The sequence below is a fragment of the Pyrus communis genome, chromosome 1 (genome assembly GCF_963583255.1).
Source record: "Pyrus communis chromosome 1, drPyrComm1.1, whole genome shotgun sequence".
NCBI classification, from domain to species: Eukaryota; Viridiplantae; Streptophyta; class Magnoliopsida; order Rosales; family Rosaceae; genus Pyrus; species Pyrus communis.
The window spans coordinates 7,351,583-7,367,740 of NC_084803.1; the positions used below are offsets into that span (position 1 = coordinate 7,351,583).

Genomic DNA, 16,158 nt, shown 5'->3' on the forward strand with positions numbered 1-16,158 from the left:
ATAAGAAAAATATCACTAGATCAAATCCACATGTCAAATGCATCAATTCATGAATCTATGCCAGAAACTAAAAAAAAAAGTGAACAAATAAATGAGAGTTCGAAAGCATTTTTAATGATAAAAACGGTTTACGCCAGCTCAAAGCCCAAGCCCAAGAGCCCAACTCAATCTTTCAAACCGGGTCCGACAAAACCAGGCACAGTCCAAAACGTCAAACCGACTCTGCTACGTGTCAATCAAGATCATCCCTGCTGTCACAATCGGACGGCCCACATCCCAGCGTCACATTGAAGCTAACATAATAATGTGCTAGGGTCTCTGAAAAGGCTCTGACTACATAAACCCTAATCAAATCTCAACTCGTTCCCTCTCTCTCTCTCTCTCTCTCTCTCCCCCCCCCACTCGCCCTGCTCTCCGCGCCACTCACAGCGTTAGACTCAAATGGTAAGTCCTCGCTTTTTGTTTTCGGGAAAATTTCTGTCCGATTCTTTTGATCTTTGTATTTTCTGTTTGGCTGCTGAGAAAACCGATTTTTTACTAATTTGTTTATAAATTTTGGGTGAAATTTTGCAGGCTTTGCCGAATCAGCAGACCGTGGATTACCCGAGCTTCAAGCTCGTCATCGTCGGCGATGGTGGAACAGGTATGCCTTTCATTTTCTCTTCCGATTCATGATCTGTTTGGTTTCTCAGAAAATTTTCGTTTTCTGAATTTTTTTTTTTTGGACAAATTGGATTGGTTTCTGAGCTCAAGTGAGCCAGATGCAAACTTGGTCGCTTGGAAAATATGGAGTTCGATTTTTAAATTTGGTTAAAGATTTTAATTTTTTGATTAGTTGTAGCGAAATTGTAAATGTGAAGTTTGGATTTTTGAGTGGTTATATAGTTGTAGGGTGATTCGTCATGATATTGATCACATTACTGCAAATCGATAATGGCAGTGGAAATGAACTAAGAGTACATCTAAACCTCTCGCTTCTCTAGAAATTGTTTACTAGGGTTTCGGTTCTTGAACTTTGTTATAATGATTCAAATGCAAATGCGGCTTAAATAATATGTTTGGTGGTTTGATACTGTCTCGGTGTAATAAGGTTTTTGTTATTTGTGATTGTGGACATTTTCTTTTTCAAACTGTGGTTTAAGTTTGTAACTTTGACAATATGGATTGAGTAATTTGTTTGTAATTCCGTGGTTTTTCCCTGATTGAAACTTTTCTGTCGATGCAGGAAAGACAACCTTTGTGAAGAGACATCTTACTGGCGAATTTGAGAAGAAATATGAACGTAAGTATCTTGCGTACCACTTTTCCCTTTTGAGTTGGTCTTTTTTTTTTTTTGACTGTTCCCTTGCCATTTTGTGATCTATGTAACTCATTCACATTCTTGTTTAATCGACAGCAACTATTGGTGTGGAGGTTCATCCATTGGACTTTTTCACCAACTGTGGAAAAATTCGATTCTACTGCTGGGATACAGCCGGGCAGGAGAAGTTTGGAGGTCTTAGAGATGGATACTAGTGAGTATTTTTTAGATTTTTTTTTTTAAATTTCTGGCTGGGGTTTGTTATCAAGCTTGTTTGCTTTTGTTTTTTGGCTGTGTTTTGAGTACAAGTATTCTGCTTTCTAAATTCTTATCAGCATTAAGCGTTACTTGAGATTTGGTTTGTTGGATCTGTCAAAGTCTAAAGCTGGTGCTTATTCTTGTATAGTGCTAATTCAATGTTGTTTTTTTAGTCGAATGATTACGTGCTTCATTCAGATGTGATAATGCAAATCGTGATGACGAAACCTTGGTTTTATTGATAATGACTAAGAATAGTTTAATCCGACCTTGTTGAAAGGATTCTTTATTATGCTTTATACTCTATGCATTCATGTCATTATCTGTAGTTTCTGTTCCTGGTGGATGCATGAACATTTTGTAGTTATTAGTCACCATGCATGTTTGATTGTTATCCCCAAAATGTGACATTTTCTTATTGTGGTTTTGAATTACATTGTTGTACAGCATCCATGGGCAATGCGCTATAATCATGTTTGATGTTACTGCTCGGTTGACATACAAGAATGTTCCTACATGGCACAGGGATCTTTGCAGGTTTGCATGCAAAATTTTCATTGTTTGTTATCGCATGGATTTCACCCAATGAGGTTTCGGGTTTGATATTAACTTTTTTGGGGTTACCGTGTTTTGAATTCCAGAGTGTGTGAAAACATACCCATTGTTCTTTGTGGAAACAAGGTTGATGTGAAGAACAGGCAGGTCAAGGCAAAGCAAGTTACTTTCCACAGGAAGAAGAATCTGCAGTACTATGAGATATCTGCTAAGAGCAATTATAACTTCGAGAAGCCTTTCTTGTACCTTGCCAGAAAGCTTGCAGGGTAAAATCTTTAAGTTGTAAATAAATGTATTTTTCTTGTGACTTTTGGAAGTGCAGTTTAAGTTACTGAAAGTGCGGCTTGTTGTAGGGATCCTAACTTGCATTTTGTCGAATCCCCTGCCTTGGCTCCTCCAGAAGTGCACATTGATCTTGCTGCACAACAACAGTAAGTCTTCTTCCGTAACCAAAGTTTCTCTCTCTCTCTCTCTCTCTCTCTCTCTCGCACACACACAACCCACACTTGCACACACACGTCTAATTTAGTGACTAGGAATATAGAGATTTGGAAAAAAGGCAAACGGTTTATGATTGGACTCGGCGCATTGGTGTTGGTACTTTTTGATGACTTGTTGCAAACAGGAGCTTACGTTTGATTTTGTAATTGATAATACAGGCACGAGGCTGAGCTTGCTGCAGCTGCTAGTCAGCCCCTTCCTGATGATGATGATGAAGCATTCGAGTAGATGTGGAAGTTGTCGTCTGGTTGAGAGTTCCCTTATTATTGTTCGTGGTCTTCGGACCATTTGTTTTGTTTTTTTTTTTATGAAACTTCTGGTATTGTTGTTTGTAAGTGTTGATTTTCCTGGTCAATTGAGGATGTGAATTGGAGAATGCCAAGTTCTTTTGATTTTGAATTGGCTTCGTATCCAGCCATCTTCCGACATTTTGTTCAATCTATATTATGCAGTGCCGTTCTATTGCTATGTAGCCTATCTTTTCAGGAAACTTTTGTGGAAGATGCTTTAGGATTCGTAACCGTTTGGTTTGGGCCCAAGAACCCGAACCAAATGTTAAATAATAGTATGGTTTGGTACCGTTCGGTTTCTTTGAGGGATATTGTCAAATCCAAATTGAACTGATACCGGTATAATGTAATTTTGGTTCAAGCTAGCAATCGGCTAGATTTGAAACTTGCATTTTGGCGAGATTTGAATCTAGTGAGAAGTATTCTCACTAGACAGCAATACCGAGTGACAGATATGAACTGAAGACCATTTTCAATGATGCAGGCAATTGAGAAGATAAACCCATTTTGATGAGCCACATAGGCAAATGAGTAAGCAATATGTCACGTCATTGCACTACAATCTTGCCTGCTTTGGTTGCTTTTACCATTGGGGATGCTCTAAGACTTCTCACCTATTAAAAAAAAAACATCACTAAACTGTAGTATAAAGTTGCAGAAGAAAGTTTTAACTCAAGTAGCGCTCTAAGACTTCTCACCTATTAAAAAAAGAAACATCACTAAACCGTAGTATAAAGTTGCAGAAGAAAGTTTTAACTCACGTAGCACAGTTCATGGCCTTTGACAGACAAAGTCAAAAGTCCTTTAACAGGCTTTGATGAGGTTTTGATTGGGGTTTGTGCTTCTCAAAACCTGTTTCTAGTAAAAGCATAGCACCTCGAAACAAGACTTGATTCTAGTAAGAGCATATTCAATGGAGTAGGCAAATGAGTAACCAAACTCCTTTCGATGAGCCACATAGGCAAATTCAAGCTTAAATGGAGTAGGCAATGTTGCCTACTTTCACATGTGCAGGCAAAACTAGGGTTAGGGTTCTACCACTGTTCTATCGAGGCCTTTTTAGAAAACACCACACCTATGAATAATGAATTGCACATGCAAAGCAACATCTATGAGAATTAGTAAAGCGCCATTGGAGCGACTACGAAGCTTTGAACACTTATGTTTCGAGATTCTCTTATTTTGTTGTTTTAGAACTTAGGATTTTTGTTGTTGTTGCAGATATTCCTCAAATTGCCGGCATTATTATTCTTCTATCCGTAATGTACGTGTTTCAATATATAGAAGCATCATGTTCTTTGGTTAATTAGAATCTTGAACATAAACACCAAATCACAATTATCTTGGAATTATTTGTTTTGTTCAACTTCTGTAAACCAGAGGATTTTGGCACCTTTGATTATATTTGACACTTACGCAATTTTCCTTTTCTGGACTTTCAGTATCATATCTTCAGGTTTGTTACTTGAGATTTATTTATCCCCTTTATTAATATTCTGTGTTTCTGGTTTAGTAGTTTTTGGCCAGGAAGCTTGCAGGATAATTTCTGCATCATTTATTTCAATGAATTTTCAACTTTTTCTTTTAGGTTTGGATCGTTTTTCTCTCGGTTTTATTTACCTTCTCGTGGGCTGAAAGTTAATATTCTGTCACTTCCGTTTGTCTCTGCAGAAACACCGAGCTGCATTTTGGTGAATCACCTGCTCTTGCCCCTCCAGAGGTTCAAATTGACATGGCTGTACAGGCAAAGTAAGGGATAGACCCCATTAACTGTTAAAAAAAGGGAAAATATAGTGTGAATAATTTTTTAAATTCAATTTAAATTAAACGAATTGATTTGTTAAGCACATTAGGGAAGTAGGTGCCACGTGTATGGACAAAATTCAAGCGGAGAATTCAAGCGGGACTGGAATCCAACGGCGGAAAAATAGCTTTGAATCAAAGCCGAACCTCTGGCGTGCTTGTTCCGCGTCCATCCGATATAAAACCCGCAAGTCCTTCACCTTCTTCAGTACTACTGTTCTCCGCAGAATTCAAACCCTTCCCTCTCCTCCAAATCCCTATATCAAATCACATTCTGCAGCTCTCTTGCTATGGTAAGCAATCTCTCTCTTCTCTCTAGGCAGTTCGATCGCTAGGGTTTTGTTCTGATCGAAAATGATCATTGTTGTATTTGATTACAGGCTCTTCCGAATCAGGCAACTGTATATTTACCCAGCTTCAAGCTTGTCATCGTCGGCGATGGTGGAACAGGTACACGTTTTTCGCTTTTCTCTTTGTTTAGCTTCAATATCGTCTTTTTCCTTTTTTTTGTTCATTCTGATATAAGATTTTGTCAAACCCTAACTTTTGCTGTATTTGTTGGGTGCAGGGAAGACCACTTTCGTGAAACGCCATCTGACTGGAGAGTTCGAAAAGAAATATGAACGTTAGGAAGATAAATTCCTTTTATTATCTCTGCGTGATTGCCAGTGACTTTTGGGTTTTTTTTGTGTGTGAAATTTGGATTTTTACTGTGGCTTGGCGAATTGCAGCAACGATTGGTGTTGAGGTTCATCCGTTGGACTTCTTCACAAATTTTGGGAAGATCAGGTTCTACTGCTGGGACACAGCTGGTCAGGAGAAGTTTGGTGGACTTCGAGATGGTTATTAGTATGTCGTCTTACCACAACCCTCCATTTTAATTGCATCCTGTTCATGATTAACTGTAATCTATATTTCATTGTGCTTTTGACATATGTTATGCCTAACCATTGAATTTAATCAAATTATCTAGGAATTATATACATCTTCAGTCCTTACACCAAAGTACGGTGCAGTTAATGGTTTTGTAGCCATTGTTTGTCTATCGTTGTCTATTGTTTGGATCTGCCCTTATCTTTGAATCTTCTTTTCTCCACTGTTTGAATAGGTTGATGTCTATTGCTACTGCACTTAATACTTACATGATCTGCTATTTTTCTTGATTTTCAGTATTCATGGACAGTGTGCCATCATCATGTTTGATGTTACTGCTCGTTTGACGTACAAAAATGTCCCGACGTGGCAGCGCGATCTCTGCAGGTGTGTTACTTGAGATTTATTTACTGTTTTCTTAGTATTCTGATTTTCCAGTTTTGTCTCCCTTCTACCCTTTTTCTGTTTCCTTCAGCTGTTCCCCCTTTCCAGTTTTCTTAACTTGAAGGTCTTCTAAGTTCTATTGTCGTCCAGGGTTTGTGAGAACATACCTATTGTTCTGTGCGGAAACAAGGTAGATGTGAAAAAAAGGCAGGTGAAAGCAAAGCAGGTCACCTTTCACAGGAAGAAGAATCTCCAGTACTATGAGATTTCTGCCAAGAGCAATTACAACTTTGAGAAACCTTTCTTATACCTGGCCAGGAAGCTTGCAGGGTAATTTATACATCGTTTATTTCAATGAATTTGCCATATTTCTTTATGGTTTGGATTGTTTCCTCTCCCTGCGTGTTTAACTTTCTCATGTGCTGAAATATGTTCCGTTGGTCCCTGCAGAAACAATGATCTTCATTTTGTTGAATCACCTGCTCTTGCTCCTCCGGAGGTTCATATTGACATGGCTGTACAAGCAAAGTAAGTGATAGACCCCCACTTTGATTAAAAAAGTTTGAACAAAAAGTTTCATGATCAACCCTAATATGATTAATAAGCATGGGATTTTTCAAAAGCAATTGTTAGCACGGTTTGGTGCGATAGTACATCACTGATGTTCTAGTTTTGATGAGAAATTCTTGCTAACACAAACTGGTGTGGTGGTGTTAACAGGCATGAACAAGAATTGAAAGATGCAGTTGCACAACCCCTTCCCGATGACGATGATGATCTGATTGATTCGTGACCTACTATATGATTCTACATTTTGTAGTAGAGGAAAAGGCAGTGTGGTGTACTTTTGAATATGTTATCAATGTGACCTGAACTATAAAACTTTTTGCAAATTAAGTTGGACATTTTATGCTGAGGATTATAAAATGTCAAATTTCTTTTTTCTCCCCTTATACATACTAGTTTAACTCCTCATTCAATAGAATAGACCAAAAAAGAACTTCTTATCAGTACATTTTCTCTACAGAAATCTTCATGAGTTACCAGCAAATACAAGCAAAGCTCTATGGAATTGACTTTGTGAAGTTGTTAAAAATTTCAGAATTAAAACATTGATTAAACAGAAAATAAGAGAAGTTGCTTAAAAAAAAAAAAAAGAAACACTTAGAAATTAATATATAGTGATCAAGTTGTTAAAAATTTCAGAATTATAACATTGATTAAACAGAAAAATAAGAGAAGTTGCTAAAAAAAAGAGGAACACTTAGAAATTAATATATATTGCTAAATGTGTGATGTATGATGACTTGGTTAGAAATTAATTTTTGCACATGATCTGAATCAAGTTTCATTTATTCTGTTAAGCTCGTTGCAGTCGTATCCGTTTCGTGCTCGCACCACTATTAAGGATGATATTACCCTGAAACTACTTAGCGTGATTTCGGAGGCTAGAGAGATTTTGAGAAGACATTAACCAAACTAACATTTCTGCCCTAATAAGAACCCAGTTTTGTGGTATTTTTTAAATTTTGTCCTTTTTCTCTTGACTGACCTAAAAACAAGTCAATGACGACTTTGTCTACCATGATGTCGATGTCGACGAGGGGATGGACGTAGAAAATAGAGAGGCTATAGCAATCACGACTTGCCTGTTGCTTGACCTAGTTTTATGGTGATGATATCGTTAGTGGTGATAATAGTGTAACAGACCTTCTATGGAGATATAAAAATAAATGAGTACTCATTAAACCCATTCAGTATCTACCACCTTTATCCCAGCAAGTTTTAACAAAAATTAAAAATTAAATAAAAAACTATGGCCTGGCCTATCCCTGTGAAATTTCCTGGCTCTACTCTTGAGCAGGCCAATTTGGACCACTCTCCTCGATAATTTGTTTATATAATTTATTGAGCAGGCCTAGCATAATCTTTCAAATAATTTATTGAGCAGGCCAATTTGGACCACTCTCCTCAATAATACGTTTATATAACTGGATCTCATTGATCACTCTTCACTCACCTCAAGCACTAAATACATAGTCAATACAACCTTATGGATAACCCCGTGAAGGTTTTTTCACTTCTCAGATTTCTAAGCATTGCGATAACAATTAGCATTTGCTTATGTAATGGAATTCTCATCAGTGCGCCTTGCAAAGAATATGAGAGACAAGCACTTCTGGTGTTCAAGCAAGACCTCAAGGGTCCTTCAAACCGGCTTTTATCGTGGGTTGGCGGCGAAAGAGACTGTTGCAACTGGACTGGAGTTGACTGTGATAAAAAACCGGCCATGTCTGCGAACTCCACCTCGGAAATTATTATTCAGATGAGGAATTTTCGAGCGAGAGTTTGTCCAGGTACAAGTCTTTGGGTGGTAAGTTAAATCTTTCCCTGCTCAATTTAAAGCATCTTAGCTACTTGGACCTACACAACAATGATTTTGAAGGCATAGAAATTCCAAGCTTCTTAGGTTCTTTGAAAAGTTTAAGATATCTCAACCTTTCGGAAGCAGGGTTTGGAGGTACAATAACTCCTCAACTAGGAAACATTTTGAGTCTTCGCGCTCTTGGCCTGTTTGATAATGATCTTGTAGTTGAGAACCTTGAATGGATTTCTGGCCTCTCTCTTTTGCAACACTTGAACATTGCTGCTATAGATCTTAGCAAAGTATCACATTGGTTGCAGGGTAAAAACACACTCCCCTTTCAGCTGATAGAACTACATATGTCTGAATGTTTTCTGCATCTCCTACCAGGTGGAATTTCGAACATGACTAGTCTTCGAGTTCTTAATCTCGATTACAACTCTATCAGTTCTCCCATTCCTAACTGGTTGTATACTTTTAGCTATCTTGAAACACTAGTTCTTTCTGAAAATAACTTTCATGGCAAAATTTCGAGTTACATTGGAAACTTAACAGCCCTTGTCAATCTTGACATATTTGACAATCAACTTGATTGGGAAACCTCTGTAAGCTGATGGTTCTCGATTTGTCAAAAAAAAATTTCAGCGGAGGCGTTTCAGAAATATTTGAAAGCTTTTCTAGGTGCAGTTCAGGTCGCATGGTGTATTTGGCTCTATCAGATAATAATCTTTCAGGTCATCTGTCATACCAGCTTGGTAACTTCAAAAATTTAGGCCTGCTTGACTTTTTGAGTAATTCCATATCAGGTCCGATTCCAGTGTCCTTGGGAAATCTATCATGCTTAGAACATTTGAACATTTATAACAATCAATTAGAGGGTGTTGTCTCTAAAGTTCATTTCACTAATCTGACAAGACTAAGAGAATTTTCCGTGAGCGAAAATTCTCTGACTCTGAAAACTAGTCTGGATTGGTTTCCTCCCTTCCAACTATACACCTTGTATCTAAATTCTTGGCATCTGGAGCCATCAGAGTTGCCTGCATGGCTTCAAACTCAAACACAACTCCTTACTCTTAACATGTCGAATACAGCGATTTCAGGAACCATTCTGACTTGGTTTTGGAACTTTTCTTCCGTTGGATTACTATTTGTGGATCTCTCTTACAATCAATTGTATGGCAAGATTCCAAATATTTTTGTAGCAAATATAGATTCCAGCTCTACAGTAGTAATTAACCTAGGTTCTAACTAGTTCAACGGTTCATTACCTCTATTTTCTTCCAATGTATCTTCACTAGATCTTTCCAATTCATCGGTTTCTGGAACTCTGTTTCATTTCTTATGTGACAAGACTGATGGGCCGAAACAACTTCAAATTCTTCGACTTCACAACAATTCTCTCATAGGAGAAATTCCCGACTGTTTGGACAATCTGCAAAACTTGGAACTTCTCAACTTAGAAAACAACAATTTGATTGGGAACATTCCAGCATCCGTTGGGCACTTAGGACTCCTTCTATTGTTGCACTTGCATAATAATCGCTTATCCGAAGCAGTACCTACTTCCCTACGAAAATGTGTGTCCTTGTTCCTTCTTTACCTTCACAATAATTAGTTTGTTGGAAGCATACCAACATGGATTGGTAAAAGCCTTTCACATTTGGGAGTCCTCAGCCTCCGTTCGAACATGCTTCGCGGCAACATTCCTCATGAACTGTGTAGTCTCCGAAAGCTCCAGATCCTGGACCTCACGGACAACAACCTCTTCGGAGCAATACCAACATGTTTCAACAATTTCACTGCCATGACAAACTTTTCAAACTCGGGAGGTCCCATTTTGTTCTACACTTATTCACTTGGCGATTATGGTTTTTTTGAGGATTACTACATAGAGAATGCAATCTTGGTGAGGAAAGGTAGAGAAACGAAGTATACCAATAAGCTTGCTTTGGTGACAAGCCTGGACCTTTCAGACAATGTTATATCTGGAGAGATCCCTGAAGAGCTGACCAGCCTCATCTGCTTGCAATCACTCAACTTATCAAACAATCGTTTGGTTGGAAAATCCCTTCAAGGATTGGTGATATGAAATGGTTAGAATCTCTCGATTTTTCGATGAACCAACTTACCGGTCAGATTTCTCCAAGCATGTCAAAGTTAACGTTTCTAAGTTACTTGAACTTGTCTGATAACAATTTGTCAGGGAAGATTCCGGTAAGTACACAGCTTCAGAGCTTTGATCCGACCAGTTTCCTTGGAAATAAACTTTGTGGACCTCCACCGGAGGAGTGCAGCACAAACCATGTTGAAGGTCCAGGTTCATCAGGTGATAGAAAGAGGGAGCATCTATGCGTTTACTTGAAGATGATTACTTGAATTATGATAGGGTTTGCATTTGGTTTTTGGGAGTATTCTTGGCTTCTTATTGTTGAACATGCCATGGAGCACAAGGTTTTTGAGGTTCCAAAATAACATTGTAAACAAGCTTTATGCCATAATTCAAGAGAGCTATAAACCAACTTGGCTACGCCCATGTTTGCGAAGCTTTATGCTACTATTGTTGAATTTTCTTATTTATTAGATATAAACTGTACCAATACTTGTGTTTGTGTATGAGAGTCGAGTAATTTCCTTGCTAATTTCAAATAAATACACAATTACAATGATTATATTTCATATAAACAACTGCATAACAGTAGCCTGATTACAAAATGCTCATTATCTAAAGAAAAAGGAAAATGGTTCGATTGGAACTGAAGATCCATGACAGCATTTTCTAGTTATTAACTCTTTAACAGCAATTCTTGAGCAATTTTCTGAAGGAGATAAGACCTGGTGTCGAAGGTACCTCGTACATTATTAGAACTGCAAAAGAAAGCTCAACTGTCCTCAAGATCAATGTGACAAATCTGAATTTCGAACGCTTGACTGTAACATCTAGTCCGCTTAAAAACGCATATAAAAAGAAATTTGCAGTAGTAAATAGTGAACTTTTTGGAAGACTCCTTTTGGGTTGAAAAACGCAGACAAAAGAATGTAAAATGTAGCTTCAGGTTTTCATATTCCCTAGTAGCAAAATTTACCAGTAATACGGCACCCCGCAGACATGAAGAAAAAGAGATGCAAAATATAATGTTACAAACTAACATGGCAGCTGAGATGGCGTACCACGTATATCACACTATCCCACAGCATACATTCATGAGACTGCCATCTAAAGAAGTCTTTCGCGCCCACATCGTACCTATTTCATTACTCGAATCATAAACATCATGCAAACTGCCAAAATTCCAATGGATTCTAAGCAGGTCTATGTGTACAACAAACCGAGCCCTCAAAAATGAACTTTATACTGCATGATCTTGTCAACAGAGGATTGAGAATTATATACAAAGAAATGTGTGCATTACCTTGTCAACGAATGATACTATGTAGTTGGGACAAATGATTGTGATCTAAATTGATTCTTTTATCTGAGCTCCAAAACCAGCAATCAGCGTCTTATCATCATCTAATAACATGTGAAATTCCTTGAAAATTTCCAACAAATACCATGACCACATTCAAGTATGGTAACAGACTAACAGTACATAATGCAATCGAGTTCGATTCAATGATTCTTTTACAAATGAGATAACTACAAATTGCTTTAATCATTCACACAAATCCTAATTCAATTTATAGTTCACAACAGTTCACATGTGAATACAATTGAGTGTTAGAAATCACAAATTTCTCTCAATAAGTAACCGACCATACCTCCATGTTGAATTCCGAGAAATCTCTTGGCAGAATGTAGTTTAGTTCTTTCCTTTCACTTCTCTCTAGTTGTGGGAATTACCTCTTGTAGCCAACTGTCCACTTATATTGTTTTAACTTTCAAATATATGACAATTTCAAAACATCAAAAGCTTCGATTAATAGCATCAGAAATTATTGTTTTAAAATAAAAATAGCATACCATCAAAAGCTTCAATTAATAGCAACAGAAATATATCACATAATAATTTCATGTCATAATCAAAACAGAAACATCAATGCCTTCAGATTACTATCATCAAAGTACATACACTAATATGGAAATAAATGCATGCCAAAAAGGGGTTTATACAGTAAATTCGAAGCCATTTAGGTTGTCATACTAATGCACAAAGTACTGTTGGATAAGGAGTATTGAATAAACAGATGGATATGGATCATGTAAAACGTTCCAGAGTTCAATAAGATAAAACAAAAAAAACAAAAAAAACAGAAAATTTACCGGGCAAGTTCAAATACTGCATGGAGATAGTGCTAAACTAACATAGCTTTTTATCTCAAGCAATATAATACGTCCTATATTTCAACAGTAAAAATGAAAAAATGATAGAAAATATAGAGATATATCATAGAGCAAAAGATCAGGTAAACTGTATCAAGCAAACTGGGAACCTTTCAAAGTTCATGTTCTGCTTTGTACAAGATGTGTTCCAGTTCCCAGCAGAGAAAATGAACCACCTCGAAAAAACAGAGGAAACCATTGTACCACTTACTAGTGACATAGTCATACACCAAGAAAATTGGAAATAGATAGTCCCACTGTACACGCTAAGATGATAAATCCCAGCATCATCTAGGCCTTTGGAAGCAAGGCAAGCCAAGCAAGGCTCCAACCTTGGCCCTGAAAATGCAGGGATTCGAAATAAGAATCATGAAACGGAACTCTGTATGCATTCACATGGTAACAAGGAACCATTCAATAAGTAAAAAGATAATATGGCATAACAACACACTTCATATTCCATGTGTAATGCAGAATGAACCAATCTTCCACATACTTAATGATACCATCTCACTCAACCAATCATTAATGATAGAACAGAAATATGGTGATCCTTGTTCCCGGATCAGAAACTTGGTTTTTCATTTTACCTTGTAAACAATCTAGAGTGCAGACAGAGAAGTCCTTAATATAAAACCAAAAGCATATGGAGACAAGTGTTCATCCTTGTCATCGTCATAGAACTAAACAAACGTAATTGGGTCCCAAGAGACTAGATCATGGATAGATACAAATCCTCTCTGATTCCATACTCACTAAATACTGCACATAAGAACTACAAAGCACAAACCTTCCAAAAGGGAAAAACGCTACAAGTATTCACTTCTTTATAAGACAAAGTACACAGCTTCCTAAGTACAAATTTTACACACTTAGATAACTGGACATTGGAAACTAAAATATCACAACAAAATGTAGCAATATATCCTTGTTTCTTACAATGGAGAAAAAACTGGTAACGAGATTATTAAAAACAAATGAAAAGACAGAACCACGGTGAACCTGGAATATTCACTTCTATAAAATCAGGTACATAATTTCCAAAGTACAAATTTCCCAGGTTTAAATCAGTACAGATTGAACAATCAAGATAAGCAGGATAAATTGTAGCAATTATTTCTCTGATTCTTACAAAGTATGAAAGGCAATAAAGCTACTGAACATCGTAAAGATCAAAAGTTATGTAATATTGAAGTTTGTTCCTGCGGAAAGTAAGTTCCTTACTTCCATCAAATGTTCATCATTTGAAATGTGAAGTGAAATACGGAGATTTGTCAACAACGCTTCTTGTTCCCAGCTTAAGGACCCAGAAGCATGCATTGCCACCAGAGTACTGCGATAAGCATTCAACTCTAACCTATGGATTCCTGCTGCTACATCCTCTTTTAGAGGAAGGGAAAATTTTTCTTGCGCATCTTCACAGCAACAAAAGGACTCTGCATCACTAGAAAGGGTATCTACATCTTGACTAGTACCTGCTAAATTGTGACCGGACAACTTATTTGAACTGCTACTGATAACACTACAACTACCAACAGAGCATGCATCACTATCGCTATCATTAAGTTCTGAGCTTCTTTCAACAAAACAAGAAATAACACCATTTAACTTTTCCCTCTCCTTTTCAACACATCCAGTTGTGCGATTAATAAAGGATCTATGCATGTATTCTTCCACCAGATTTTCTCGCGGGTTAGCAACAGCATCCACCTTTTTGAGCAAGTAAGATGGGGACCCAGAAAAAACGCGTTGACGCTCACACCCCTTCTCAATTGCCCTCATCTTTCGAGAATATCCCTCAATAGAAGAGCTATATGGATAAGCCTTCTTCAAAGATCCAGATGAAACACTATGGGAATCCTGACAGCTGATGTTGTACAGAGGAGGTAAACAATCATTCCTGGCGGGTAGCTTTATTTTTGCTTTCATTTGGGGGTCTTGCGAGCTCATCCGATTGTCTGGACCCTGTCAAAAGGAATATTAGTAAGCAAATAAAATAAAAAGAAAGGCCTGAAACTGTTATCGATATATTCAATAAGCATAGAAATGATAAAATAAATAAAACAAAGATGAGGCAGACAGAAGTTTACCTTTCCGATCACAAACCATTTGTCATCCTTCCATAATTGGCGTGCCCTGATCCTATATTTGTGGACTCTTAACTCCTCAAAAGATCCAAGTATCCTAGCCAAGTAATAATTTTCATCCAAGACCCTTATCACCGTGGCCATTTTCCAGAAACCAACATCAAACACCTCCGCAACATCACCAACTGCCCAACTCTCCACTCTTTGAATAGGCGGAGGGCAAGGCCTAATATCCTTCCTTGAGACTCCATGCACAACTGCCTGACTATCCTTGCCAGACCAATCATAGCTAACACTATATGTGTGCCCATTACCAGAGACAATCACAGCACAGCGCCATGCTCCCCCAGGCACCTCCTTTTGGCTAAGTACCTCCACTTTGCTTCCCTTCTTGAATCTCATGATGCCTACTAGCATGTCAAAACCTGTAACAACCAAGAAATCAAATCTTCGAATCAGAAACGAAGCCTAAGAGTTCCGTAAAATCAACAACTACACGAAAAAACGAAGACAAATCAGCAGATACACATTTGTAAAACTTAGAAAGGGGACAACTTTTCCAGATTGTAGTGAAACAGTTTACAAAACCAAATAATTTGGACTAGAGTAAAACAAAACAAAATATAATCAATCAAAAGCCCCAACATATCAAACTGAACCAAGTAAATGAAAAGCCCCAAATTTTAATACAAAATCAGAAACGGAGTTCTTAGGCAAGCAAATAACACCAAAATCTTTCGCAAAACAATCCAAACGTACTCAATTTCACATAAAAGTAAACGAACAAAGCATTGAGAGCGTAAATTCCAAACCCTAGAAATCGAAATTGAAACAGATTCGACTCACCTTGCTTGAAATTTTGCGAAATTCGATCAATTCACGTGAAATACCGCCCTAGATCCTCTGTGTTTCGGCTTCAATTGGCGATTTCCAGCCTGTAGGGTTGAGAATTGCGGGCTTGGAATTGGGAGGAAATTTAGAAAGTTAGGGTTTGCAATTTTCTGTTTGTGTGAGAATATGAAGAAAATAAAGTTGTTTACGAATTTATATTTTGATTTTTTATTATTTTTTTCCTTTTTTGCGTCCGTTTGAAGTTTTGCCCCCGGCCAGAAGGGAGAGTGCGTAATGCGCATAACTGGGTAATTTTCACCTAATTTTTAGGAGATTATATCACTTTGATTTTTCTAATTTTTTTTAAAAATTTATTTTTCATGAAGTGGATGGATTTTTACTATTTTTTTAATTAATGTTGATTTAAAAGTATTTGAGTGTTAACTTGCTTCTCAAGTGTCCAACATTTTTAAGCATCTTTTTCCAAACAAAAAAAAAGTGTCCAAATGACAATCTAAAAGCAGGACTTGGTGAACAAGTTTTGCAAGATGAAGTGATCTTTGGACTCGTTTGAGATTACTTTTATTGAA

At 37.3% G+C, this 16,158-nt stretch overlaps 3 protein-coding genes and 1 pseudogene across 9 annotated transcripts; 3 read left to right on the forward strand and 1 right to left on the reverse strand.

Moving 5' to 3' along the window:
* Window positions 1–318: 318 nt before the first annotated feature.
* Window positions 319–3,193, forward strand: LOC137736563 (GTP-binding nuclear protein Ran-3-like). Its single transcript, XM_068475817.1, has 8 exons — window positions 319–444; window positions 574–643; window positions 1,226–1,282; window positions 1,397–1,514; window positions 2,006–2,095; window positions 2,200–2,379; window positions 2,467–2,544; window positions 2,773–3,193. The coding sequence occupies exons 1-8, from the start codon at window positions 442–444 to the stop codon at window positions 2,840–2,842; spliced, it is 666 nt and encodes a 221-aa protein (XP_068331918.1). The 5' UTR covers window positions 319–441; the 3' UTR covers window positions 2,843–3,193.
* Window positions 3,194–4,936: 1,743 nt separating this feature from the next.
* Window positions 4,937–6,903, forward strand: LOC137715697 (GTP-binding nuclear protein Ran1A-like). The gene is made up of 8 exons (XM_068455041.1): window positions 4,937–5,000; window positions 5,088–5,157; window positions 5,276–5,332; window positions 5,439–5,556; window positions 5,878–5,967; window positions 6,115–6,294; window positions 6,415–6,492; window positions 6,685–6,903. Exons 1-8 carry the CDS (start codon window positions 4,998–5,000, stop codon window positions 6,755–6,757), a joined length of 669 nt encoding a protein of 222 aa, XP_068311142.1. The 5' UTR covers window positions 4,937–4,997; the 3' UTR covers window positions 6,758–6,903.
* A 1,048-nt stretch (window positions 6,904–7,951) lies between these two features.
* On the forward strand, window positions 7,952–10,910 carry LOC137707811 (receptor-like protein EIX1; annotated as a pseudogene).
* A 5-nt stretch (window positions 10,911–10,915) lies between these two features.
* On the reverse strand, window positions 10,916–15,906 carry LOC137707819 (uncharacterized). 7 transcript variants are annotated; one of them, XR_011064738.1, is made up of 6 exons: window positions 15,584–15,906; window positions 14,741–15,162; window positions 13,875–14,615; window positions 12,089–12,989; window positions 11,740–11,840; window positions 10,916–11,573 (listed from the first exon to the last, which is right to left on the reverse strand). XR_011064738.1 is itself a non-coding variant. In XM_068446738.1 (4 exons), the coding sequence occupies exons 2-4, from the start codon at window positions 15,152–15,154 to the stop codon at window positions 12,942–12,944; spliced, it is 1,203 nt and encodes a 400-aa protein (XP_068302839.1). In that variant the 5' UTR covers window positions 15,155–15,162; window positions 15,584–15,906; the 3' UTR covers window positions 10,916–12,941. The 7 variants fall into 7 exon arrangements, 1 of the variants encoding a protein (XP_068302839.1); XR_011064740.1 differs by having other exon boundaries at window positions 11,024–11,194; XR_011064735.1 differs by having other exon boundaries at window positions 10,916–11,840.
* Between the last annotated feature and the right edge of the window lie 252 nt (window positions 15,907–16,158).

Coding starts and splice junctions, on each gene's coding strand:
- LOC137715697 (XM_068455041.1), top strand. Junction 5,333..5,438: donor GTTCGAAAAGAAATATGAAC/GTTAGGAAGATA, acceptor GGCGAATTGCAG/CAACGATTGGTGTTGAGGTT. Junction 6,493..6,684: donor GACATGGCTGTACAAGCAAA/GTAAGTGATAGA, acceptor TGGTGTTAACAG/GCATGAACAAGAATTGAAAG.
- LOC137736563 (XM_068475817.1), top strand. Junction 1,283..1,396: donor ATTTGAGAAGAAATATGAAC/GTAAGTATCTTG, acceptor TTTAATCGACAG/CAACTATTGGTGTGGAGGTT. Junction 1,515..2,005: donor GGTCTTAGAGATGGATACTA/GTGAGTATTTTT, acceptor ATTGTTGTACAG/CATCCATGGGCAATGCGCTA.
- LOC137707819 (XM_068446738.1), bottom strand. CDS start 15,154: ATGCTAGTAGGCATCATGAGATTCAAGAAGGGAAGCAAAGTGGAGGTA. Junction 14,616..14,740: donor AATGGTTTGTGATCGGAAAG/GTAAACTTCTGT, acceptor TCCTTTTGACAG/GGTCCAGACAATCGGATGAG. Junction 12,990..13,874: donor ATGATGAACATTTGATGGAA/GTAAGGAACTTA, acceptor CTGCATTTTCAG/GGCCAAGGTTGGAGCCTTGC.